This window comes from Tupaia chinensis, unplaced genomic scaffold (assembly GCF_000334495.1).
Source record: "Tupaia chinensis unplaced genomic scaffold, TupChi_1.0 Scaffold000225_1, whole genome shotgun sequence".
NCBI lineage: Eukaryota > Metazoa > Chordata > Mammalia > Scandentia > Tupaiidae > Tupaia > Tupaia belangeri.
The window spans coordinates 1,682,568-1,709,324 of record NW_006159700.1 but is presented as its reverse complement, the minus strand read 5'-3'; the positions used below and the strand labels follow the sequence as shown (position 1 = coordinate 1,709,324).

The 26,757-nt window shown below is 33.8% G+C and overlaps 1 protein-coding gene across 1 annotated transcript in view; it reads left to right on the top strand.

Annotated features, from left to right (window-relative positions):
- Positions 1-26,757, top strand: part of GLS (glutaminase) — a gene marked incomplete in the record, with an annotated part of 77,615 nt that overhangs the window by 11,993 nt on the left and 38,865 nt on the right. Inside the window, 6 exon segments of the mRNA XM_006147816.3 lie at positions 7,900-7,958; positions 16,489-16,521; positions 16,606-16,664; positions 19,744-19,810; positions 20,342-20,392; positions 25,202-25,378. Coding sequence (XP_006147878.2) covers positions 7,900-7,958; positions 16,489-16,521; positions 16,606-16,664; positions 19,744-19,810; positions 20,342-20,392; positions 25,202-25,378 — 446 coding nt within the window.

Sequence of the window (26,757 nt, the reverse complement as noted above, 5' to 3'; positions counted from 1 at the left end):
TCAGTTTTAAATTTTTCCTTCTGTTTTTGATCAGTGTTTTGCTTTTACTACTTCATAATATTTAATATTTAAAAGAAATATCATCTGTTAAATATAGGATTGTCAGAAAAGTCATGACTCAATTTTTTGCATTGAAAAATACGTGACTTTTCTGACAGCCCAGTAGCTGAAAAACAAAGTCTTAGAACTTCACAAGAGTTCAGAAGCAAAGTACTTTGATCTGTTAGAGATCTTAAATCTAAATAGATTTTAAATCCAAATTTAGCTGGATGCAAACTAGGTTAAACCTATGAACTGGTTTCTGTTTTTTAATCTTTCAAGCATATGCTAGATTTCTCATTGTGTGATAGATTAATAATCAGAGTTAAGGACAGTAAGAGTGATGATTACAGTAATGGTTATGAGAAATATGCTTTAGTTTTTTCTTCTCTGCATATAAAAAAGAAATGTGCCTTGTATTCATTATAGTTTAATTTTTTAAAAACAGTTTTTTAAGGCTGATATTTTCTCATACTTCTCTTCCTATTTGTTTTGAGAACAGTTATATTTTCTTACCTGTTTTTATCATAATTTTCTATACTGGTGGGCTTGGGGGTAAATGATCTTAATATTAAAAGTAATAAATTTTTTCCAGGTATGTTTATGGCTTTAGAAATTACGATTCATTGATACTGTCATCTAATATATAGGGAAAAAGTTAGGATAAGAACTTGGGGATTTAGCACTGGTTTATGATAACTAAAATACAAAATTTAACGAGAGATTCTGCCTTGACATTTTTAGACTTAAACTAAGCCTGAGCCAACACCTACAGTCTTGAAAGAAATGGTGAAATATAGGCCTCATTATACCACCCCTTTTGAGTTCTGAATAAGTTCTGTGTTCTTGAGTTTTGGTTTAGACTAGTCTCAGAAAAAAATCAATTTTAAGATCTTTTTCATGTTGAAAACTTTAAGAGTTTATTTATGGTGGAACTATGTGTACTTTGTGTGTGTCTATGTATCTTATATTACAAGATTTAAAAGAATAAATTAGTATATCCTAGCTTTACAAGATTGTGATGAGAACTTATAATGAGTGTAATTAATAAAAACATCATATTAACTATCTATAATGAATAGATAGGAAATGATAGAAGTTGCTTTTTTAGTAACAGTAGTTTTAAAATGGTGGTAGGGACTAGCAGATGGCATAATGGTTATATCACTGGATTCTCAGGTAGTCTACCACGGTTTGAGTCCTAGACCTGGCTGCTTAAAACTCATGCCAGGCATATGTACCCAAAATCCTGAGAAGAGAGTAGAGGAAAAGAGATTGTGGTGTGGCCATTCTCCCGGGGGGAATTGGTGGTGATTTCTCACTTTCTGTCTCCCTGTCTCTCTGGCGGGTGCCTGTGTCCTATAGCAAAAATCTCTCTTAAAAAAAAAAAGATGTTAATCATGAGCTGGACATGGTGTTGTATGGCTTTAATTCTAGCTACTCAGTGGGCTAAGACAGAATTGCAAGTTTGAAGCCAGCTTGGGCAGCATAGCAAGACCCTCTCCTTAAAACAAAGAAAATATTTGCAGTATAAAAAGTTTTAATCCTGTGGCAGGGATTGCTGATTTTTTTAAATCATTATAAGCAAGGAAACAAGTTACTTTTTGGAAACGATCATCTTCTATGGGAGTTTATATTGATATTTATATAGCCTGCCTTATCTAATAGCTCTGGAGGATACATGGGCCTTGGTTCTTAAGAGTAACCTACTTAGCTAATATTAGATATAGAAAATAATTATGTATCACTAATATATGGTTGGAGAAGGCACAATGAAGCATAACATCCTATTAATTATGCTAATTACGTTTCAAGTTGCCATCATATGCTACAAAATTATATTTAAGTTAATGATGGACCACATAGATGATGATAGTCCATGAATAGCATAGTAGGCTATTCTGTTTAGGTTTGTGTAGTAAGTACACTCTGATGTTCAGACCAAAAAAAAAAAAATTGTCTGGCAGTCTATTTCTCAGAACATATGCTTGTTAAGTGACACATGAGTATCATTAAGTACCCCTGCTCTGTACATAATTGAAAGGTGCCAAAAATGTATGTTGGTTACACATGTAGAGCATGTCTTCCTCTTGAGCACTTGAAAAAGAGGAGGAGTTGAGCCAGCAGGTGGCATGGTTAAGGGCAGTGGGCTTACCTCAGTTCAAGTCCCAGACCTGGCGGTTTGCTTTCTCACTTTCTTTGTTTCTCTCTCCCCTCCTCTCTGGACAAATTAAAAATAATAATAATAAAGTTAAATAAAGTAATTCTTTTTAAAAAAGCAGAGGAGTTGAATTTTTTTACATGAAGAAGATATGATTGAATTATGTAGAAAGAATGAAGTCAGATGCAAGTAGACATTGCAGAATTAAACCATATATGGGACATATTGAAAACATGTTAATGTGAATCATTAGGTATCTTTAATTTATATATGGCACTATGGAATTCCATTATAATGCCTAAAATGTAAATATCCAATGTAAACTAAACATCCTTTCTAACTTTTCAGTTATTTAGTATACACTTTAGCAAATAACACCTTAGTGTCAATTATGAACCAAACCTTTGTATGATTAAGGGAGCCAGATCCCACACAGATGACCACAATTTGAATTCTGGCCCTGGCAGCTTAAGAAATAGGAGAGGTATATGTGCATGTACCTCCAAAATCCCAACAGAATGAAGAAATAGAGAAGGGATTGCTGCGTGACCATGCCCCTCACTGAGAGGTGTTTTCTCCCTCTGTCTGTCTTTTCAAGTGCATATACCCTCTGGCAGTTGGGGAAAAACCCCAAAACATAAAAATATGTCTATAAATTTTAGTTGTTGTCTACATCCATTTCTTTAGATTACCAAATGCTAACATACGTCATTACCTCACATAGTATTTTTTACTAAATTAGTGCGGTATGTGTTGTTTATTCTGTTGATAAATTTTCTAAATTAAGAATTGTAAATTTGAACTCTTCAACTCTGTCCTCCTCCTCATGGCAGAGCAGAAGCAGGTAGATTACAGAGTCAGAAGTCTTAGGTTGAGGTTTTATGCTGCAATTAGGCTGGTGTTAAATTATCTCTGGTGCATTTCCAAATCTTCAGACGTCTGGCTTTTGAGCTATAGGCAGAGCCAGCAGATTACATCTGAAAGTTGCTCTGTCATGGTATGAAATGGTTTCGTGTTCTTTGAAATATCTTGAATGTAGTTTATGTAGCACTGGCAGAATATATATCATTTAGAGTTGCCATCATATGCTACAAAATTATATTTAAGTTAATGATGGACCACATAGATGATGATAGTCCATGAATAGCATAGTAGGCTATTCTGTTTAGGTTTGTGTAGTAAGTACACTCTGATGTTCAGACCAAAAAAAAAAAAATTGTCTGGCAGTCTATTTCTCAGAACATATGCTTGTTAAGTGACACATGAGTATCATTAAGTACCCCTGCTCTGTACATAATTGAAAGGTGCCAAAAATGTATGTTGGTTACACATGTAGAGCATGTCTTCCTCTTGAGCACTTGAAAAAGAGGAGGAGTTGAGCCAGCAGGTGGCATGGTTAAGGGCAGTGGGCTTACCTCAGTTCAAGTCCCAGACCTGGCGGTTTTCTTTCTCACTTTCTTTGTTTCTCTCTCCCCTCCTCTCTGGACAAATTAAAAATAATAATAATAAAGTTAAATAAAGTAATTCTTTTTAAAAAAGCAGAGGAGTTGAATTTTTTTACATGAAGAAGATATGATTGAATTATGTAGAAAGAATGAAGTCAGATGCAAGTAGACATTGCAGAATTAAACCATATATGGGACATATTGAAAACATGTTAATGTGAATCATTAGGTATCTTTAATTTATATATGGCACTATGGAATTCCATTATAATGCCTAAAATGTAAATATCCAATGTAAACTAAACATCCTTTCTAACTTTTCAGTTATTTAGTATACACTTTAGCAAATAACACCTTAGTGTCAATTATGAACCAAACCTTTGTATGATTAAGGGAGCCAGATCCCACACAGATGACCACAATTTGAATTCTGGCCCTGGCAGCTTAAGAAATAGGAGAGGTATATGTGCATGTACCTCCAAAATCCCAACAGAATGAAGAAATAGAGAAGGGATTGCTGCGTGACCATGCCCCTCACTGAGAGGTGTTTTCTCCCTCTGTCTGTCTTTTCAAGTGCATATACCCTCTGGCAGTTGGGGAAAAACCCCAAAACATAAAAATATGTCTATAAATTTTAGTTGTTGTCTACATCCATTTCTTTAGATTACCAAATGCTAACATACGTCATTACCTCACATAGTATTTTTTACTAAATTAGTGCGGTATGTGTTGTTTATTCTGTTGATAAATTTTCTAAATTAAGAATTGTAAATTTGAACTCTTCAACTCTGTCCTCCTCCTCATGGCAGAGCAGAAGCAGGTAGATTACAGAGTCAGAAGTCTTAGGTTGAGGTTTTATGCTGCAATTAGGCTGGTGTTAAATTATCTCTGGTGCATTTCCAAATCTTCAGACGTCTGGCTTTTGAGCTATAGGCAGAGCCAGCAGATTACATCTGAAAGTTGCTCTGTCATGGTATGAAATGGTTTCGTGTTCTTTGAAATATCTTGAATGTAGTTTATGTAGCACTGGCAGAATATATATCATTTAGAAAATATTTAATATCCACATTTATGTAGTGCAATTTGGGATACACTCATTTAATTGAGTTGCCTCCTATGGCCCTGGGGTCTAAACCTGATAATGTCTAGGAAACAACAGACACATGAATATCTACACTAGTACAAGTATAGTATAATTTAGCAAGACCTTGTATCTATTCTGCTTTCTGTCTGCATACAGTTTTTCTTTCAGGTGGATAATATTTGGAAAAAAAATGTTTTTGGCTCTCTCTTGCCTTGAAGTATTCCTCTGAGACAGCAAGCACTCTCATTTTGTGTGGTGTCAGAGAAAGCAAACTTCTCAGCCTAATTTGGAATAGGAGAGATCTTGATTACAGTGCTCAGATGTAATGCCAAGAATTTATTCTAACTTTTGAAACAAGTCATTATCATGAGTAACCCAAAATATGCAATTTTTTATTATTTATTATTTTTTATTAACAAATACAAATGATACAAATTATATATGTTTATGGTATACAATAGAATGTTTTGAAATATATATACATTATGGAATGACTAAATTAAGCTAACTATATGTGCATTGCCTCATATACTTACCATTTATTTGTAGTGAGAACACTTACAAACTGCTTTCTTAGCTATTTTCATGTATATAGTACATTATTAACTGTAGTTATCTTCCTGGCTGTATCTTTTGGCCGATGTCTCCCCATCCTCATCTCATCTTACCCCCTACAATATGTCCTCAGTCTCTTTACCCCACTCCCATCCCTTCTGGTAACCACTATTCTGCTCTCTGCTTCTGTGAGTTCCACTTTTTTAGATTTCACATGTAGGTGACCTCATGTGGTATTTGTCTGTCTGTGCCTGGCTTATTTTAACATACTGTTAACAAGGTTCATCCATATTGTCACACATAACAGGATTTTTATCTTTGTTAAGGTTGAATAGTATTGTCTTGTATATAAATACCACATTTACTTAATCTATTTATCCATTGGCAAATATCTGAGTTGATTTTATATCTTGGCTGTTGTGACTATGGGAGTGCAAATAGCTCTTTGACATACTGATTTTATTTACTTCTCGTGTATACCCAGTAGTGGGGCTGCTGGATACAAAGTGCCTAATTTTAAAACTGTCACTACTAAATTATATCATTGATCTTCCATTGAGGGAAATTGCTAGACTAATTTTTTTTTAAGTTTATTTGATTTATGATAGGGAATGTGTGCATGCCCAAGAAAGAGTTTGATCACGCTGTGATACTGTTCTCTCTGCTCTCTGGCTTATTAAGATCCTGGGCACGTGAGTGCACATGTCCAGCATGTTTCAGGTCATGTGATCCCACAGTTGGCCTTGTGACTTCCAGCACGCAGTTCATTATGCTGCTGAGCTCCTGACTGTACCACAGAAGTTTGATCAGTAGATTGTAATTTACCTGATCCATTTTTTTTTGTCTCTTGATTTTTTTTTTACTTAAACATTTTTAACATCTTTATTGAGATATAATTTACCTATCATACACTTGACTCATTTGAATTATACAATTCAGTAACTTCTAGTATATTTACAAAGTTGTGTAACCATCACCATAATCTATTTGAGAATACTTTCATCACCACAGAAAGAAATTCCATATCCATTAGTAGTCATGCCCCACCCCACCCTCAATCCCTGGCAACTGGCAGTGTAGTATCTGGATTTGTCTACTTGGGAAATTTCATATAATGCATCAATAAATTTTTGGTCCTTTATGACTTATTTTACTTAACATACTTCTTAAAAGATTCATCCATGTTGTAGCTTTATTCTTTTTTAGATATAATGTTCCATTTTGTGAATAATACCAGAGTGCCACTCGTAAATTGATGGGAAGTTTGAATTGTTCTCACTTTGGACTTTTATCAGTAGTGTGAACATTTTTTGTACAGGTTTTTGTGTGAATATGTTTTCCGAAGTTCAGAGTCATTTAGCTTAGAGTCTTGTCTCAGAGTGTAGCTTGCTGAAGATTCAAGGAGACTAGTAATGTGGCAATAGCTTAATCCACTGTGCCAGATTTGTCAAGTTAGATAAGAACTTGTTTTGAAGAAATAACTCACTAGCACAGTAGAAAAATTTTAAAGTATGTTTGTATGTAGATGTTTTCACTGTCCCCCAGAGTTTTGTATGATGTCCATGCCATGCAGTGAATGAAAATGGAAACAGGTGAAATTTAAAATTTTACTTCCTATGAGAATTAGAAGGATAACAGGTAAGATTATGGATGAACTTAAAATTTTAAGTAGCTTCTAAAATTATTTAAGGAATACATCATTGTTAGGAAATGTAGATAGCCTAGAGAATACAGTTTAAGTCACTCTGCAGTCTGATGTTCTGTGTATATCATTTGTTTGTGTTTTGTTTCGTTCTTCGGTGCATATAGGTGCTTGTACATAAGCACAAAAATAAAACACTTAAAAAGAGAGCAAAATGGGCTCATGCTAGATGTGTTTCTTTTAAGATTATTTTTAGAATAGTAGTATTATTTGAGTGCTAAAGTATGTGCCAGACACCTTCCAAGCATTTGGTGTGTTTTAATTCAATCTTTTTTTTGGAGAAGTTTTTGCTATAGGGCACGTGTGCTCGCCAGACAGAGACAGACAGATAGAAAGTGAGAAATCACCCCCTGGGGGGACGGCCACGCCACAATCCCTTCTCCTCCATTCTCCTCTCAGGATCTTGGGCATGCACGCACATGCGCCCAGCGTGAGTTTAAGCCACCGGGTCCAAGACTCGAACCGCGGTCGACTACATGGGAGTCCAGCAATATAGCCATTATGCTAACTGCTGGTCCCAGTTTTAATTCAGTCTTTACCACATGCTAAGGTGTTGGGTGCTATGTTTTGCCACTGACAAGTGAGAAAATTGAGACAGGGAAGTTCAGTTTCTTGCCTGAGGCCACATGTAGGAAATGACAAAATTAGGAAATTTTGATGTGCTCTTACATTACTATTTACTATTCCCTTACATGAATCCTTCGGTTGAAGGTTATCAGAGTAGTATTCTAGAAGTGAATTACTAATTTGATATGTAGCTGTTTAAATACCCTCCTCCCTCCAAAAAGAGAAATGTAACAGTGGCTCACATTGAGGGAACAAACAAATGTCCATGCTTATGAAAAGTACCTATGCATTGAAAATAATGGTATCAGGTATTTGAAGTAATGCATATTGTTCTTATATTTTACAGATAAACCACATAATCCTATGGTTAATGCTGGAGCAATTGTTGTAACTTCACTAATAAAGGTAAAATGTTGACATTTCTTTTTAACTTAGCAAATTTTTTGTAATATCTTTGTATGTAAGGCATAATAATGAATCTTGGATTGTTCTTATGTAGAGCTCTGAAAAGTTTTCTCTTGGTGTTAAAAAGTTAACCTTGTAGCATAGGTTAAGATTTTTATTTCAAGATAAATGATGTAGTCATTTCTAATTCAGAATTAAAAACAGATGACTCATTGTAAATTCTAACTGTTAATTACTGTTGATTTGAAGACTGTCATATATTTAAAAAGAAGTCTACTGAATGGTAGGCATAGAGGTTTTTCTTTGAAAGTTTTGGTATTTTTTTTCCTTCTCTTTCGATTCTTCCAGAATGAACAGATATAAACAGAATTAAAATAATTGTGCTGTATAAAGTTTATTATCAGCATATGTAGGAACAAATGTTCTAGCACTTTATGTTTAGGACAATGTACCCTTGAGTATTTGCAAGTTTTCTTTTATATTCTTCATGAGGTAGAATCATAATTTTCATTTGAACTTGTTTTATTTTACTTAAATCATGCCATAATTAAAATAAATAAGGCTTATTCCAATTATTAAGTTATATTGTTTTTCTTATGCTTTGAAGTTTGCATTGTATGTTGATTTTTCTTTTTTTTTTTAAGTCTTTAGTTTGCCTTAATAATTGGAGTTTTTACTGCTTTGAAATAAGTATTTGAAAATGATTCTGATATGTAAGAGATTTCTATCTCATACAGTTGTTTATTTTTAATTTAGATTTTAATTTTTATAAGAATTATTTAATTTAATTTAATTTATTCATTCATTTATTTTTATTTTGACCTAAAAGAGACACAGAGAGAGAGGGAAAGTGAGAAAGCCAGCCACCAGGTCCAGGACTTGAACCATGGTTGGCCATGTGGGAGTGTCCAGCGCCTTAACCACCACACCACCTGCTGGTCCCTAGATTTTAAATTTCTAATTACGAATTTCACTTATATTAAAATAAATTTTGTTTGGGGGACATTTATATTTTTTCTTCAGTAATTTTCTGCCTAATTTATTCCATGTTAGAATAAAATACAGAACTACATGACTTCGTGCAGGCATGACTGTGGATGGGGCACCCTAGTTGCATAAAGGATGTTTGAGTATAACATTGGCCCAATTCATGAAAATGTATCTAATTTGTATACTAGAAATCTTCTCTTTAATGAGTCTTATATCTTCCTGAGAAAAAGCTTTTGAAATTAGAAACTGTTATCTTTAATGTATGTTGAATTGTTGTTTGAGGGCAAATGCCCACTTAATTCTTACAATTCTAATGAAGAAGATCTTATAGCTAAGTATTTTTAAAATGTAACTAATTTTGTTAGGTTATGGAAAATTTTGTTTTTCCCATTAACATATCTAGTTATTAATGGCTACTTCATAAAAGAGAAAGCTGTCAGTTTAAGGTGACAGAAACTGTTTATTGCAGAAAATGGCAGTGTGATTTTAGGCCAACCATATGACAGCTTACACGTAATGTGAGATATGCACAAATAAATGGGCCCTTACAATGAAATTCAGTATACTAAGATGAAAGAAAAGTCTCGATAATTGTTCAGATTTGAACAGCTAAATTTAATTAGAAGTACGGAGAGGTATTATAATGTATATGTTATGCTTGATGAGAAGGATGCTAGAATGGTTCTGAACCACTTTTGGATCTTTCCAGAACAATATCCACATACTGTGATTGTATATAAACGTTAAAGGGTTTGCAGACCCATTGAAGCTGTTCCATTAGAAAGATTGACATGGCATTCCCAATAGCATTCTCAAATCTTTTTATATATAAATGATTAATAGAAGACTTCCTTAATTGCAGTGCTGTTAGAAATTTTTAGTTTAATGATTCATGGGTTTAATAGGCCATACTGAAATGTTGCATGTGGGAACTGCATTTTTGGTTGTATCATGCCATCATTTCATTAGTTTCATTTACCACGTTCAGTCATAAGCCGTAGACTACTCAGTGGGCCACATAGTATGAGACATTTGAAACAGAGTTAAAATACACATAGACAACATTGGTTCAGTGTCCAACAGCAAAAATTTTAACTGATCATTTTGTATTTACAAATTTGATTGGTGGTTTTTAAATTTATAAAAGATTTAAATTTACTGCCAAAATTGGAAATGAGGCTTTGAGGTATTGTTCATATTTATGGTCACTTTCTTTGTTTTGTTTTATTTTTAGAATGTTTCACAAGTGCTATTTCCTTTTCTTTTCTTTTCTTTTCTTTTTTTTTTTTTACTGTAGTTCATGCAAATCTCGAAGGGGGAAGCCTAATATAAATCCCTGTGTAAAACTGCCCAAGAATATAGTACTTTTCCTTAGGATCCTTTTAGGAAGGAATTTAAAAGTAATATAAATATCTGAATGTGCTCTGGAATTGTGTGATCACAAAATATTTATGAGTTTGGTAATGGTTTGAAATTGAGGTAATAGAACTGTAGTCAAAAGGACTTTCAGAAATTGTCAGGCTTAGCCCTCATACTCTGTATTGCTGAGGAAACAGCGTGGATAGGTTGTAACAGCAAAAGAATCAGGCTTGAGCTAAACCTCTTGACACTGGTTATTTGAATTCATTCTGCCATATTTAACATAGGCATTTTCTCTTTTTCTATGACATCTTAAGCTTTAATTAGTATTGTTATACTGTCCAAAACCCATGTATACTCTTTCCTTAATTCTTTTTTTTTTTTTTTAAAGAGATTTTTGCTATAGGACAAGTGCACTCACCATAGAGACAGAGAGATAGAAAGCGAGAAATCACCCCCTCAGGGGGGATGGCCACACCACAGTCTCCTCTTCTCCATTCTCCTTGGGATTTGGGGCATGCATGCACACGTGCCTGGCATGAATTTCAAGTTCCTGGGTCTGGGACTCAAACTGCAGTTGACCATGTGCGAGTCCAGCGACGTAACCATTATGCCATCTGCTAGTCCCTCTTTTTCTAGTTCTTAACAACAGGTGTCTTTTGGCTTAAAAGTTGTATCTGTTTTTCTGTGATACATTTAGTAATTCCTTGGACATTAGTTAGTGCCTATTTTTTTTGTAAGGAAGTAGGCCCCTTTCCAAGGAGCTTATGTTTAAGTACCCAGGGCATAGGTAATTTTTACTGTGGCTAAAGGTATGAATTCTGTTTTTTGGGGTTTTGTTTATTTTTTTGTTGTTGTTTTTTTATAAAGCCCTTTTAGTTGATGATTTTAAGGTTGTGATTTTTTTTTGTCTTAAAATTCAGACATCATTGTGGTGCCATTGAAATAATTCTCATGTAACTCCCCCTCCCTGTCCTCCAAATTTAAGTAGAGTCTTTAGTAAGACTCTTTATTTCATAATTTTGTAGTATTGATATTTTTTCCTTGTAGGATTGGTGGTGATCCTCAGGAAATGGGGGAAGAGGCAGAGCAAATGTTCAAAAGGATTAGCAGATTGTGGAAAAAAGGAGTTGGACAGAAGGAACCTGTTGCATAAATTCTTAACTACTAAGCTTATAGGAAAACTTCAATATTTAAAATTTTAAACAAAGCTATATAGGTAAATACCTTTTTAAAAACAAATGTCATTTTATACTTAAAATGCACATAATTAAGAAAACCATAAGGTTACTGTACTTCCTCTCTTTTTTCTCTATGGTAACTGCTAACTCTAAAGGAATACTTTTTGTTGCAGACTGTTATATTTGATGATCATGTATGATTGCTTGATTTAAAGGAAAGAATAAAATAAATTTGAAAGGAACACTTATTTCTAAATGAAATAATAGTATCCTTATGTAATTACCATTTTTTTCAGTGGTAAAAATTTCACCTAATTTTTCTGAAAAGTTAAAGTCTGGCAATAACTTAAGGGTTAGGGTGGAAAGATGAGGGTAGCATACTGCAAAATAATTGCCACACCTTCCATTTTCATTTTATAAATAATAAGTTGCGCTGTGTTCTTGTTTATGTGTCTGTTCTAGTGGTAGTTTCTTAGGTTCGTTTATATATTTCTTCCATGAATAAGCAAGCTGAAAGAGAGAGCATGTGTTCCCCAAATAAGGTCTTGACGCCATGATCCACCTCTGGCTTTCATGCAGTCCTGGTTCATGGGCAAGCCTATGCCCAGCATATTCAGGGAGATCTCTGGACTTGAACCAGGAACCTTCCCATGTGGGATTACTTCAAAGAGCAACGTGGTTTTTACCACCACACCCCTGTTCGGTTTCAGTTCCCAGTTTTTGTCATTTGAAGTAACTAGGTATTTTTAATCAGAAGTATTTTTGAATTTAAATATTAGGGTTCGCTTTCTCTCTCAACAATTTAATCATGCTCCATCAAAATCAAAACAAGTTTAGTTATTTTACATGTAATGTTCATTTGGCCATGTTAATAATAATAGCCATTAGATTTGCCATATTTTTAAGGAGGTTAGTGACTCAGGGGTAAATAGATAATATAATGCCTTGGACTCGGTAATGGTCATTAGACATGATTATATTGGGTTATTTTATATCAGTTGATATATTTCAGGTTTTTTCATGAAAGCTAGAATATTTATTGCCAAGTAAATCCACTATTCTCTTACCTTATTTGGGGGACTAATCTGAAAATACTAGATCTAAAACATTGTTTTTTCCTGTAGTACCTGTTTTTAATTCTCTAGTACTTATTAGCTTTAAAGCATTTTCTGTAGCAAGATTAAATTTAAGAATGTTTTATAAAACCATTTTCAGTTATCTCTTTTTTGCCTCTTTTGTGATCTTTAATGTTTAATTGACTTATACCTTCATACTTTATGAGAGAAATCATGTGAGTTATTTACAGAAGAACTCTGATTAATTCATTCAGTTTAAGTGAGCCATTTTCATATTAAACTTATTGGATGTTTTCAGCTATGTTATAATACATAATACATAAATCAGTTCATAAGTATGTTGTAAAAACACTCCAATATAGTTGACAGTAATTCTTTAGTAGGAAATATTAAAAAGCTCAGTGCCTCTTTATCAAGTTTTCATTCATAGGGTTCTGAAAGGATAAAAATTCCACAGCTTGATAAGCATGTCAATAGAAAACAATTTTGTGCAATTCCTAGTATCAGGATCTGATTACTTTTTCAAACAAATTGCATGATTTCCTTTTTTTGAAGTCATTTGGTGAATGGATTGTAAATTTTGGTTAATATATTTTATCCAATTTAATATATTTTAAAAGTATTCTTGCTGCATTTATTATAAATTACTGAAACTTTTTCAAAATTAAAGTCTAAGAATGCTTGTAACAGTGATCTTCATACAGGGAAAAATCATTCCCCTGGCTACAAGACTTCTTTCCAAAGGGTAAAGGGGCATTGATGGTTTTAACAATTTCCAGATGTTTCATTATATACCCTTCTTAAAATTAATCTACCTTCGATCTAAGTGTCATCCACTTTTCCAAAATAAAAGCATACTTCTTACGTCCCAAATTTTGTTATGATGAATTGCTCCAGGTTGTAAAAAGTCTTGAGTAGAACATTTTGAAATACTGGAGTCGGCATTGAGGTTGTGAATCACTGTACTGACTAGAATAAGTCCTGTTGTTGTATAACAGGTTGTTTCCAGTTCTTTGATTTCAACAAAATTTTTCAAAAAAGGATCTAAGCAAATTGTCAATCAATAAGAGCATTAGTGTAATTTTTTAGGGTAAATTAATATGTGACTTTTTGCAAGTAATGAGATAAAGGCCTGTATATAATTTGGTGACATTGCTATACCGAAACTTCACTTGTCTCTTGTACGTAAGGATTGTCAATTCCTATGTCTATAAAAATTAAAAGTAGGGGGACCAGCAGTTAGTGTAATGGCTATGTCGCTGGACTCCCACGTAGTCAACTGTGGTTGAGTCCCAGACCCGGAGGCTTATACTCACATCAGGCGCGTGTGCATGGGTGCCCAAGATCCCGAGAGGAGAATGGAGGAGACGGTATTGTGGTGTGACCATTCCCCCCGGGGGGTGATTTCTTGCTTTCTGTCTCTCTCTCTCTCTCTCTGTCTTTCTGGCGAGCACACGCGCCCTATAGCAAAAACCTCCCCCCAAAAAAATTAAAAGTAGGAAAATAATCCCCATCTCATTCTAGCACTAGAAAGTTCCACCGATACATAAACTAAAAATCAGTTTCTATTTCAGAAGAGAAAGGGACTTAATTCAAAGATATATTCCTACAAATTAGTGTGGGAAATTATTAGCAAATATACATTTTTCCTTTAACTTTTTATTATAATAGAACAAACGTACAAAACAGAATAGTAATACCAACTCCCATGCATCCATTTCGAGGTTCAATTTTTATAACGTCTCCTCCTCCTTTCTCCCCACTACTCCATAATGATGACGGTTAAAGTTTTTTTTGTTTGTTTGTTTAAGGGAGGAAATGGAGGAGGTTTCCTATTAATTTATTCTGTGTGTGTGTGTGTGTCTGTGCGTGTGTGTATGTACACATTTTTTTCCTAACAGCTTGCAAATAAATTTTTACTCTTTTTCAATATTAAAGTAACATGACATTTTTATGACTATTAGATCCCATATATCCTGAGGAATGAAATCTTTCTAAGAGATACAAGGGCAAATATATTTTGCCATTTCCAGGGTAGATAATAAAAATGAACATTTATCAAATACCATTACATTTAAGTGGGGAACTTTTAGGGAGATATATTCTTGAGTCAACACAATGATTCAATATTTTGTTTTGTCCCATTTATGTAATATGCCTATGGCATTTTGAGTAACTTACCCAAAATGTTATATGATGATAGAAGTGAGTTAGTGTATGCGACTATAGTCTAGAATTGAAAATTTTTTAATATCAAATATGATAACTTAATAAGGAAAAGTTTATTAACGTTACAGAATATATAGTTTAGGTTAGAAAATGAAAGCACAGCTAACTTTAATGTTTATTTTACATTGATTAATTGTATAACCAGTAATTATCCATGTGACATCCCAATGCAAATGCTGACACGCTTTTCCAAAAAGAGTTGTGTTTCTTTCTTTTTTTCTTTTTTTTTTTTTTGTGCTTTTTTTTCTAAGTTAAAAAGGTTTTTGTGGTTTAAATGTTGTTACATATTTTACAGCATTAGGATCTATGGAATATTTTGACAACTGCAACAGTTCAATGAAGTTGGTAATTTCTTCTTTTAATTATTTTTCATTGAACAGCTTTGGAGTTACATTTCTACATTTCGATTTCTGGTGTATTATAAAGAAAAGAAACTTACAATATGCCAAAGGATACTTTAGAGGAAATACATTGATAATGATTGCAAAATGGTTGTACCTAAATTATTTTTAAGTTCCGTTAATGCCTAATTTTGATGAAGTAGCATGATGTTCCTTCCAGCTACTGATCGTGTATATGTGAATGCACATCTTTTAAAATAAATTGATCTGTTGGTTTACACATGTTTATCAGCTGCACCCTTGTAAATCTCATAAAATGGAGAATGAACCTGGCTTTGTTCAATTAAATAATATTCTGGTTCAAGTTTTCCCTTCATAGTATTATAAAGTATAATATTTTGGAATTTTTTTGAAGGTAAAATAAAAAAATGTTTTTTAAAATTTTAGTTGTCAAATTATTTTATTTTAAGCCTGTTTTAGAACTTAGAGATGTATTGTTTCTATTGGGTGCATATCACCAATTAATACGTTTGATTTCAGATCTACAGCTTACTGCTTTGTAAACTTCGCCGAGGTAAAATGAAACCATTTGGCTACTTGAACTGATCTACGTTACATAGGTTTTTCCTATTGACATTTGCAGTAGATAACATGTCAGAAATAGAAATGATGAAACAATACATCTTCCATTGTTTGAATTGGCATAGTGCAAAATATAATTGTAGCTAATTTTTTAAGAAACTATGAAATTTTTTATTTTAGTTCAAGTATTGTAATAAGTGTAGGATAGTAAGGGTAGAGCTTTCTCTACATTCGTAAAAATGTATCCAAAATATGTGCATATAATAGGATTATGAATAGTTAGTTTTGCAACATAACTCATTTTTCTAACTCTAATATTGGTTTAAGGGTTTCTAAAAAATATATAGATTGTTCTTAACTGAGAATTGTGATTTGTTTATACTTAATTTTTTTCTAAGGGTAAAACCTATTTTAAGTTTTTGAAAATGTGAAATTAAATAACACAACATTTTAGCAGATCATGTATTATCATGGAAGATCGGGGATTCAGGGTACTTTGCATTTAAAATTCTGTAATTTGGGTTTGGTTAAAGATATACTTAAAGCATTCCCTTTGTTCTTCTCATCCATTCTCAACACATGGGTGCTAAAGGACATGGAGAAAAGTTTATATAACTATTACATTACTTAGAAGTATTTCTTAGATTTAAAAATACTAATACAGCATATTAATTATAATGGTAGCTGTTTGAAATTTAGATATTATATTAGCTTAAAACTTAACTGTGGTGGTACCATTATTAACATATATATGTTTGTTTATTTTTTGCAGCAAGGAGTAAATAATGCTGAAAAATTTGACTATGTAAGTGTAACATAGAATTCAGTATTCATGCAAAATTTTTTATACAAGTGTTTTTTGCTTACACTTCATAATTTTCATTTATAGGTGATGCAGTTTTTGAATAAGATGGCTGGTAATGAATATGTTGGATTCAGTAATGCAACGTAAGTTTGATTTGTGACTTTGGTTTTTATTGTGGGTCATGCCTCTTTAAATTCATTTTAGAATCTCTTTAAATTAATTTTAGAATATAAATAGAATTTGATTTTAAATAATATGTTGTTACTTCATACATATAGACACACACTTTATTTAGAATTAATCTATTCTTACTTTTTGGTCCTAGGATTTACTTCAGTGAATAATTATTTAACATTGAATCATTAGAGGAAAATGAGTGATTCTGAATTACCCAAGAGAGACTTAAAAATTAAATATTTTAAGTAGTTCATGGAACTTTTTATAGGTACAATCAGAAGAGACCCCAAGTTTACTTCAAATTACTGGTGCTTAGTTTTCTCTTTGCCTGTAATAGTTGTTACACACACACACACACACACACACACACACACACACAGATCTTTTTTGCTGAATCCATTTGAAATTAAGTTGTAGGCATCATCATACTTCTCCCTTAAATAACTTGGCATGAATAAATCCTAAATTAAGGACATTGTTGTACATAATCACAATGCCATTAACATACTTAAGACCCTTAACATTAGCTTTGATATATCTTGACATTAATCAATATGTAAATGTCCCCAACCGTTTCCCTAATTTTTTTTTAAACAGGTTTTATTATTACTACTTTAATTCGGCAATTAATCAAGTTTTTTGTATCACAGTTGTCATTATGTCATCTTCTAAATATAGAACAGTCCCCCTTCTCTAGACCACTGTTTTTTATTTTTTAAAGAATTACCTATTTAATTGCATTATTATTTTTTAATTTTCTGTAGAGCTTCTATGCTCATCCAGAGAGAGAAGGAAAGGGAGAAAGCTAGCTGCCAGATTTATGACTTGAACTGTGGTCAGCCATGTGGGAGTCCAGCACCTTAACCATGATACCACCTGCTAGCCCTAGACCATTCTTTTTAAAGTTTTGTTAAATGACCTTTTTTTGAAGACTGAAGGCTTCCCCCCCCTCCCACTAAAGAGGGCAAATGTGCTTGTCAGAGAGAAAGAGGGAGAAGAAGAGGAAGAAAGCACCCAAAATTGAGCATGGCCATGCTACCAACCATTTAGAAACACACACACACACACACACATGCCTGGCATATTTCTCAAGCTACCATTTCCAGGACTTGAATTCATGTGGTCAGCCATGTGGGATCCAGGTTTTTTAACCACTAGGCCACAGGTTGGCCCAGTCAGATGTTTTATAGAACAGATTGACTTAACTTTTTTCATTGAAGGACAGACAGTATATGTTTCAGGCTTGCAGGTCATGTGTTTTCTGTTGCAGTTACTTAATTCTAGTGTTTTACTAGGAAAGTAGTCATAGACAATATGAGGCTATGTTCCAGAAAACTTTATAATAACAGACAGCAGGCCAGATCTGCTTCATGAGCTGTAGTAGATATTTCTCAATTTGAATTTGTGTATAATTGTTTCCTTATGATTAGAAAGACATTAAACAGTTTTAGCATAAATATTTACTATTTTATTCTCATTTTGTACTTTTTTTTTGCTTTACATTTCAGGGCAAACATTTTCAGGCTATTTGTCTCACCGACATTAATTAATCAATATAAGTGTCTTTTCCAGGAAGCTTTCCATGATTATCATCATACCTCTTCTCTGTGCTTTCATATTACTAAATTTTGTTGAACTTACTCTATGTCTCTCCATGACCACCTTTAGACTGATCTTCTTAAGAACTGGGTAGAGCACTGTATCTTTGGATCTATTTCTGTATCCCTTTTATCTGGCATGTAATAGGCACTTGAGATAGTGTTTGATGAACTGAACTGTGTGGCAGGCACTGTAATATGCAGAGGAATTGGTCCTTTATCTATACTGTATTGATTTTATTTTTTTTAAGTCTGGCAAGTTAACAAGAATGTTTCCATATCTAAGATTATTTTTCTGACTGTAGAAAACTTAAAATCTACAGTAAGAAGGAGCTAGCCACCTGAGTAATAGGGGTGTCATTCACAGTTTCTTTACCATAAGCACCATTTGGGCACTTGTAGGTTAATCTGTCATGTTTTACAAACTTAAATCTGTCTAAATCAAGACTCATTCTCTTTCTTCCCAAATTGCTCTTTACTCCAGGTATCCTCATGTGAGTTAATATCATCATCCTCTCGGTAGGCCATAGTAAAAATTCAGGCTTTGTATCAGACTTCATCCTCTCTCTCCTCTTTCCTATCAAGTTGGAAGACTTATCCAACTGCTTGCATGTGTGATATACCCCTCCTTCCATTCCTATCATCACTGTCCAAATTCAGGCTTTTGGTAGTTCTTGTTACTATAGTCTCCTAAGACACCACTTATCCTTTCTTTTTTCCCTTTCCCAAACTGTTGTCAGAATAATCGTTCTTAAATATTGATCTGACAACGTAACTTGTTTGAAAGCCTTCATAATTTTTGTTTAGTGGGCAGTTCGGATATTGCTTGGCATTTACTAGTCTTAATAATTTGGTACCTGTCTCCTTTTTTAGTTTCCCCATTCTCCATGCACTCCATTTCTCAGATCCATCAGAACTTTTGCTGTTCTTCAATGAAGTCTTATCTTCTAAATTTTTATAATTTTGTTTGTCGTGCATGGAATTTACGACTGACTAGGTTCCCCCTGAAGTCTGCTAATGCAAAGTTCTGTAAGATTTTTATGTGTCCTTCTCTTAGTGAAATTTCCATGAATTCCCTATGGTTAGAATTGACTGTTTACTTTTGAGGAACCAGGGAATTCTGTAATATTTTTAGCATATTTTAATGGTAGAATATTTTAGAATTTCAAGATTAACTTTTTTTCACAAATTGTGTAGACTAGAAAGGACCTAAGTTTATTTCAGTCTTTTCTGTAGGTGAGAAAATAAATATTGAAAGAATTATTCCTTAAATGATTTGCCCAAGGCCACATGACCACCTGTTGACAGACTTGTGACTGGAATGCAACATTTCTAACTCTTAGTTCAGTTTTCTTCATACTATGTATCGATATACAAATAAACTAATAAACAATCACACTTTTACAAAAAGTAAATAAATAGAACAAATATCTTCTTTTTCTTCCAGGTTTCAGTCGGAAAGAGAAAGTGGAGATCGGAATTTTGCAATAGGATATTACTTAAAAGAAAAAAAGGTTTTGAAAGTTTTACTTCTGTTTAAAATTATTCTTTCATTTAATCAAATATATGAAGATGTATGCTAAGAATTAAACAACTAAGAAACTACCTTTAACTGTTTTAGATGTAGATGTTTTTGCAAAGCATTCTGGAGTCAGTGTTACCAAATTATTCATGTTTTTTAATTGATTTGTATCTGGCAATATGCAAGTATTTGGCTACTTACACTAATGCAAATTGGACTTGAGGTTTAGTCTGCATTTTCAAAAGTAAAATGCCTGATTAGTGTTAATTACCTCTTATTTTTAGCAATTTTAAGTGGCAGGTCCAAAAATTATTTTATGAATTATGTACCAGAGTAATATGTAGAAAGTAATATGGTGTTATGAGATTTTGCTTTATTTCATATCTATAGTCATAAGTTCTATGTGTGTTTTGTTCTCAAAATGAATCATTTATATACGTTTTAAGTGAAATATTTGTTTTTTTGTTCATATGCATAATTTTCTCCTGTGTGCCTATATTAATTATTTTCTGTTTCTTTCCAGTGTTTTCCAGAAGGCACAGACATGGTTGGTATACTAGACTTCTATTTCCAGGTAATTTAATTGTATAGACTATATATATAGTTGGGTGTGCCACATTTTGTGAAATATAAATGTGTGAAATCTTGGCTCTAGACCAGGAGAAAATAAATTTTCCATTAACTTTCAAAGTATGTCCTCATGAAAAGCAGTTATCATGACTATTTTCTAAAAATTCATACCTCAGAATGTAATAAGAAAACAATTTTCTGAAAATATACTCAGGAAGTGCCAGGCTGGCCCATACATAGCCTAGTGGTTAAGGGAAGATGGATCCTCCATGGTCGATCATGGTTCAGGTTCTGAACATGGCCCTGGTGACTTGAAACACACACTGTGTGTGTGTGTGTGTGTGTGTGTGTGTGTGTGCGCCCCAAATCCCACAGAATGGAGGGAAAGGAATTACAGTGTGACTACAGCCCCTTCCTTCTCTCATTATTTTTGCTAGATGGTGCATGCTCTTGCCAGAGAGGGAAGGAGAGTAGCACCCCACCCCCTGGGAGATGGTCACCACACAGTCCCTTCTCCATCTCTCCCTCTTTTGGGATTATGGGTACCCACGCACATGGGCTAGACATGCTTTACAAGCTGCTGGGTCTAGAACTTAAACCACACAATCAGCTACATGGGTTCTGGCTGCATTAACTACTAGACCATGGTGCCAGCCCATCCCTCTCTTTTTCTCTGTCTCTCTCTATTAAGTGAATGTACTATCTGACAATTAAAAAAAAGATAAGTGCCAAAATATTGTACAGATCCCTCCCCCCATTGATTTCCTGATTAAAAACTGAGCCCTGTTTTCTTAGATTTTAAATTTTGGTGGTGAGAAGCTATCTGTTTCTTACAGAGTTTATGTTCAGTTTTTTGGTTTGTTTTTTTTTGTTTGTTTTGGAGAGGTTTTTGCTATAGGGTGCATGTACTCACCAGAGAAACAGACAGAGAGACAGAAAGTGAGAAATCACCCTCCAGGGGGATGGCGATGCCACAATGCCTTCTCCTCCATTCTCTTCTTGGGATCTTGGGCATGCACATACATGCACCTGGCATGAGTTTAAGTCACTGGGTCCGGGACTCGAACCACGGTCATCTACATGGGAGTCCAGTGACATAGCCATTGTGCCAATTGCTGGTCCGTGTTTTTTTGTTTTTGTCTTTGTTTTTTTAAAGAATTATTTTTTACTTTATGTTTTTAATTTGATCAACGAGGGTAGGGGGAGAGAGAGAGAGAGAGCAAGAAAGCAAGCCACCAGGTCCAGGATGCAAACCGCAGTTGGCCATGTGGGAGTCCAGCACCTTTAACCACCATGCCACCTGCTGGCCCCTGTGTTCGGTATTTTAATGTGTCAGTTTCTTAGCTTACTTCATGTCCTCCATAATTATGTTGCTACTATTCTTTCCTGGTTTATCTGATATTAGAATAATTGTTAAGTTTATTTCCACAGTGTCACATGGTGGGTTTTCTCCTCGGGTAGTTCTCAACATTCATGGGGAGGGCACATGTATAATTACCGTGGGATAGAACTCAATCTGGATACCCTGCTGGAAATCCCTCCCTATATTGTCAGTTCAGTTTATTCTTACCTTATTAACACCATTGGTTAGTGAGAGTGGTGTAATGTGAACCTCCCTAGTAGGCTACAGTATTGTTAATTTCTGTTCAGCTTACATTTTCCTATCTCTACTTTTGAAAGTGTTTTAATGTTAACCTTTCAGTAATCATATAGAGTATATAGGGAGTTTGATAATGAAGTAGATTTTGATCAAAGACCAGGTTACAAGATGGTCATCTTCCCAACGTGAAAAACTGAACTGAGAATCCAGACTGTCAACATAAAATTTAAGGTCTAGCCTGGCCACTTATTAGCCAAGTGTCCTGATGTCATTTATTGTGTTCTGATTTCATTTTCTGTAACACATATTTTACCTGACTTGCTCATTGAAGATAACATGAGATGATAGATGTGAAATTTCTTTGGAAATATAAAATATTATATTAAATAATGCATCATTTTTATTCTCTTAGCCAATAGCCATATATATATATATATATATATATATTTAAATACATTCAATCACTCTATATCATTGCAGCATGCAAAATGAATTTTCCCAGCACGGATACACTGTATCCATGTCCAGTTGAAGATACCATACTCATTATCATCAGCTGATAATTTTCCGTTTTTGTGACCCTTACATGTTTTGTTTCTTTATTTTTCTCCTTGATTCCCTTCCTCTCACCCGCCCCCATTTCCCACCCTCCTCCTCCACTGTCTCTAGTATCCACAGTTGTACTCCATGTTTTTATATCTTCTAGTATTTCAGTTTCTGCTCTAAAGAGCAGACATTCAGTATATATTGAGTCAAGAAATACAGTGCCTCTTTCTTAGTCACACTTATTTTGCTGAACAGTAAATCTTCTATATTTGCCCACTTTCTTTGAAATGTCAGGGTCTCAATGTTTATTCATGGCTGAGCAGTATTCCACAGTGTACGTGCCACACTTTTACAGTCCATCATCTGGGTTGGTTTCATGTCTTAGTAACTGTGAATAATGCCACAGTAAACATGGATTTGCAACTACTTTTCTAACTGAGTGCATTTCTATTCTTTGGGTAAATAGCCAGTAGTGAACTTGCTGGACCATGTGGCAGTTCTATTTGTAGGTCTTTGAGGAACCTCCATATTGTTCCCCACAATACTACTAATGTACTAATTTACATTCCTACCAACAGTATAGGAGAGTTCCCTTGTAATCTTTGCTATTCTAAGTGGGGTTAGGTGTTATCTCATTTGGTTTTGATTTGCATCTCCCTTGTGATAAGGGATGTTGAGCATTTTTTCATAGGCTTTTTGGCTGTTTGTGTGTTTTTCTTAGAGAGTTGTCTTTTCAGCCTATTTGCCCAACTTTAATTGGGTTGATCTTTTTTTTTCAGGTATGTTGCTTGAGTTTCCTACATATTTTGGTTACCACTCCCTTATCTGAGGCATAGTTTGCAAATACATTCTCCTATTCCTAGGGTTGCTGATTCAATCGAATCATTGTTTCTTTTGTTGTGCAGAAGCTTTTTAACCTGATTTAGTCTTAATTGTCTATTTTTGGGATTATTTCCCTAGCCCATACAGATTTTTTGTGTGTAAGTTAATTTTCTTTTGGAATACATATTTAATTTTAGCTATTATAGCTTAGGTTTACTGATCTGTGAAATTTCTGTACTTCAGGGCAAAAGTCAAAAGACAGCCATAAAGTCTTTACTAACTTTTTTTGGAGAAGATTGCAGCTAATTAAACATCCATCAAGCTACCAGGATTGTACTCTTAAGTTGGTATTTGTTGAGTTTAGGCGTATGACACAAAATTCTGATTATTACTAAATATAAATTAGGAATTGATCATTGGAATTTAAATCCTACTTCTTTGAGAAAGCCTTCCATGATTAAGTCAACCTAAGTATAAGTCTTTGCTATTTGAGGTAAAATAGTATCTAGTCTGTAGTTCCAGAGAAATAAAAAAAGAGCTTATAGTTTCAGTGGACAAAAGTGAAAGTTTATTAAAACAGTGACTGCCCATCAGAATTACACAGTGATCTAATACACTGTAGTTAGATTTTCTTCCTGTTATTTCCAACCCTTTTGTGCCTTTTGCAGGAATCGGGAAAGTTTACACGTTGAGGATCCAGTTTTCTGTATTCCTTCTTTCCCTCACTTTCTCTCACCCCCTTCCCCAGTTTTTCTACTGTTTTACTAAAAATTAAATATTTAAAAAAATTATTATTTTAGTTTTGTGGATAAATTTGTGTTTAGGGTGGAAAACTTTTGATTATTTTGATTATATTTAAATGCAAAAATGTTATCTAAGAGTACATGGAATTTTTTTTTTCTCCTTCATCATGATAAATCCCGCACCCATAGTAAATATAAAATAAATAGAAATGGTCTTAAAAGGTAACAATTTAGTTTAGGTTTGCAGAGCATCTAAGTTAGAGTTATTAATACTATAGAGTTTTTTTCCTCTTTGTCCTTTGAGCATTTCTATGTAAATAGAGAGGCTGAGTTTTTTTTTTTTTTTTTTCTTTTTTTTGAGAGGTTTTTGCTATAGGGCGCTTGCACTCTCCAGAGACAGAGACAGAAATCGAGAAATCACCCCCCAGGGGGATGGCCACGCCGCATTTCCTTCTCCTCCATACTCCTATCAGGATCTTGGGCACGCACACACACCCGGCGTGAGTTTTAAGCCACCGGGTCTGGGACGTGAACTGCGGTTGACTACGTGGGAGTCCAGCGACATAGCCATTATGCTAACTGCTGGTCTCCAAGGCTGAGCTTTGTTATAAGTGAAATGTTATGCATTTTAGCATTTTTTTCTTCCGAAGTAGTAAAAAAAATGATGTGATATAACCGATATTATAATTCTGTGTATGTTGCTTTATCTTAAATATGTATCATGATTCATTTTTTTCTTGTTGAGTTAAAAATTGTTATGCTTGTGTATTTAACAAAAAGCATTAATATTTAAGCAAATTTGAATACCAAATGGCCAATAATGAATCTTAAATGGCCAATAATAAATCTTCATGCTTAGGAGTAGCCTTGTTATTTTCAGTCATTTAAAGACTGAATAACTTGGGGCAAATCAGCATAAACCTGAAAGGGGCTAGGATTTAATCACTTTAAATCTGTGGCATATCAAGATAAATTAAAATAATACTTCTGGAAGAAATATTTCAAATCTGTATGAAATATCAGATAAAATACATTACCTTTGAAGTATAACGTTAAAAGTGAAAACCTAAATTTTAAGAATTCAGTTTTGTCCTTGTTTCAGCTGTGTTCCATCGAAGTGACATGTGAATCAGCCAGTGTGATGGCTGCAACACTGGCTAATGGTGGTTTCTGCCCCATAACTGGTGAAAGAGTACTGAGTCCTGAAGCAGTTCGAAATACACTGAGTTTGATGCATTCCTGTGGGATGTATGATTTCTCAGGGCAGTTCGCTTTCCATGTAAGTAACTATTTAATCCTAATTTTCTTTGGCAAGAAACTAGTCTGGACTTGATCTTTTAAAAATGCAGTTTGAACTTTGCTTCTGAAGCTGTACGTTACTTTCTGAGAGAGAGGCTTGTTTTCAAGGTTAATTTGTTACAGAATTGATAGGAGATAGAGTTAAACAGTATGCCAGATGCTCTCAAGAACTTGGAAGTTTACATTTATAGAGCCTCATCATTTCTGCTTTTAAGACATTCCAGTGCACAAGGTTAGTGCAGACTTTCTTTACTTTTCATTGTTAATGCTTAGTGGTATTGTGATGATATACCTCAAGAATGCCGTAAGTTTAGAAAGAATATATAGATGTGATATTTAACATCTTTGGTTATAGCATATTTTAAAAGACTTAGAGTATATTAAAGTTACAACTTAACAAAAATATACTCTAAGCTCTGTTGTGCATTTGCCACGTATAAAATGTGTAGACTTTCCCCATTTTATTATGCTCATGTCAAGTCATAGTGTTAAAATTTCTGTATTTAAAAAAAATTTCAAACCCACAAAATGTGTTTGTTTAGTTATTTATCGCTCAGCTTCGAGAGTTATATCAATTAATACATGGCCACTTTTATTTTATCTGTATGGACAGATAGTTCTACCCTCTTGTCATATTTCAGTATATAATTCTAAATTATAAGGACCCTTAACAAAATATAACAATACCATTATTACATATAAAAAAATTAAAATATTTAGTCAGTGCTCAGATTTCCTGGATTATCTTATAAATTATAATTATAGTATTTTACAGGTAGTTTGACTTGAGATGAAATTGGGTCAAACATTGTGCTTGGTTGTGTTTTCTTTTTATTTATAAATCTTCTCTTCACCTCTCTTTTTGTTATTACTTTTGGTTGAAAAAACTAGGACATTTATCCTGTGCAGTTTTCCACAGTCTAGCTTTTAGTGATTATATCTGTCCATTGTCCCTTGTATTTCCTATAAATGGGTAGATCTGATTCAGATGTTATTTGCCAGTTTAATTTTATGTATTTTTACCTCACTGGTATACTTCTCTATCAAGAGGCACTTAATGTCTGAACATTAGTAAACCATTAATGAACATTGCTTGGATGACAATGTTACCAAGTTTCTTATAATGTGAACTAAAACGCTTTGAAGAGGATTAATTTAAATGATCATTTTATCACTATTCCTCAAACATTTCTCTAATGATGTTCCATAGAAACTTTTTTTTTTTTTTTTTGGAGAGATTTTCACTGTAGGGCGCGTGCGCTCGCCAGACAGACAGAGACATAGAGACAGAAAGCGAGAAATCACCCCCCAGGGGGGATGGTCACGCCGCAATCCCTTCTCCTCCATTCTCCTCTCGGG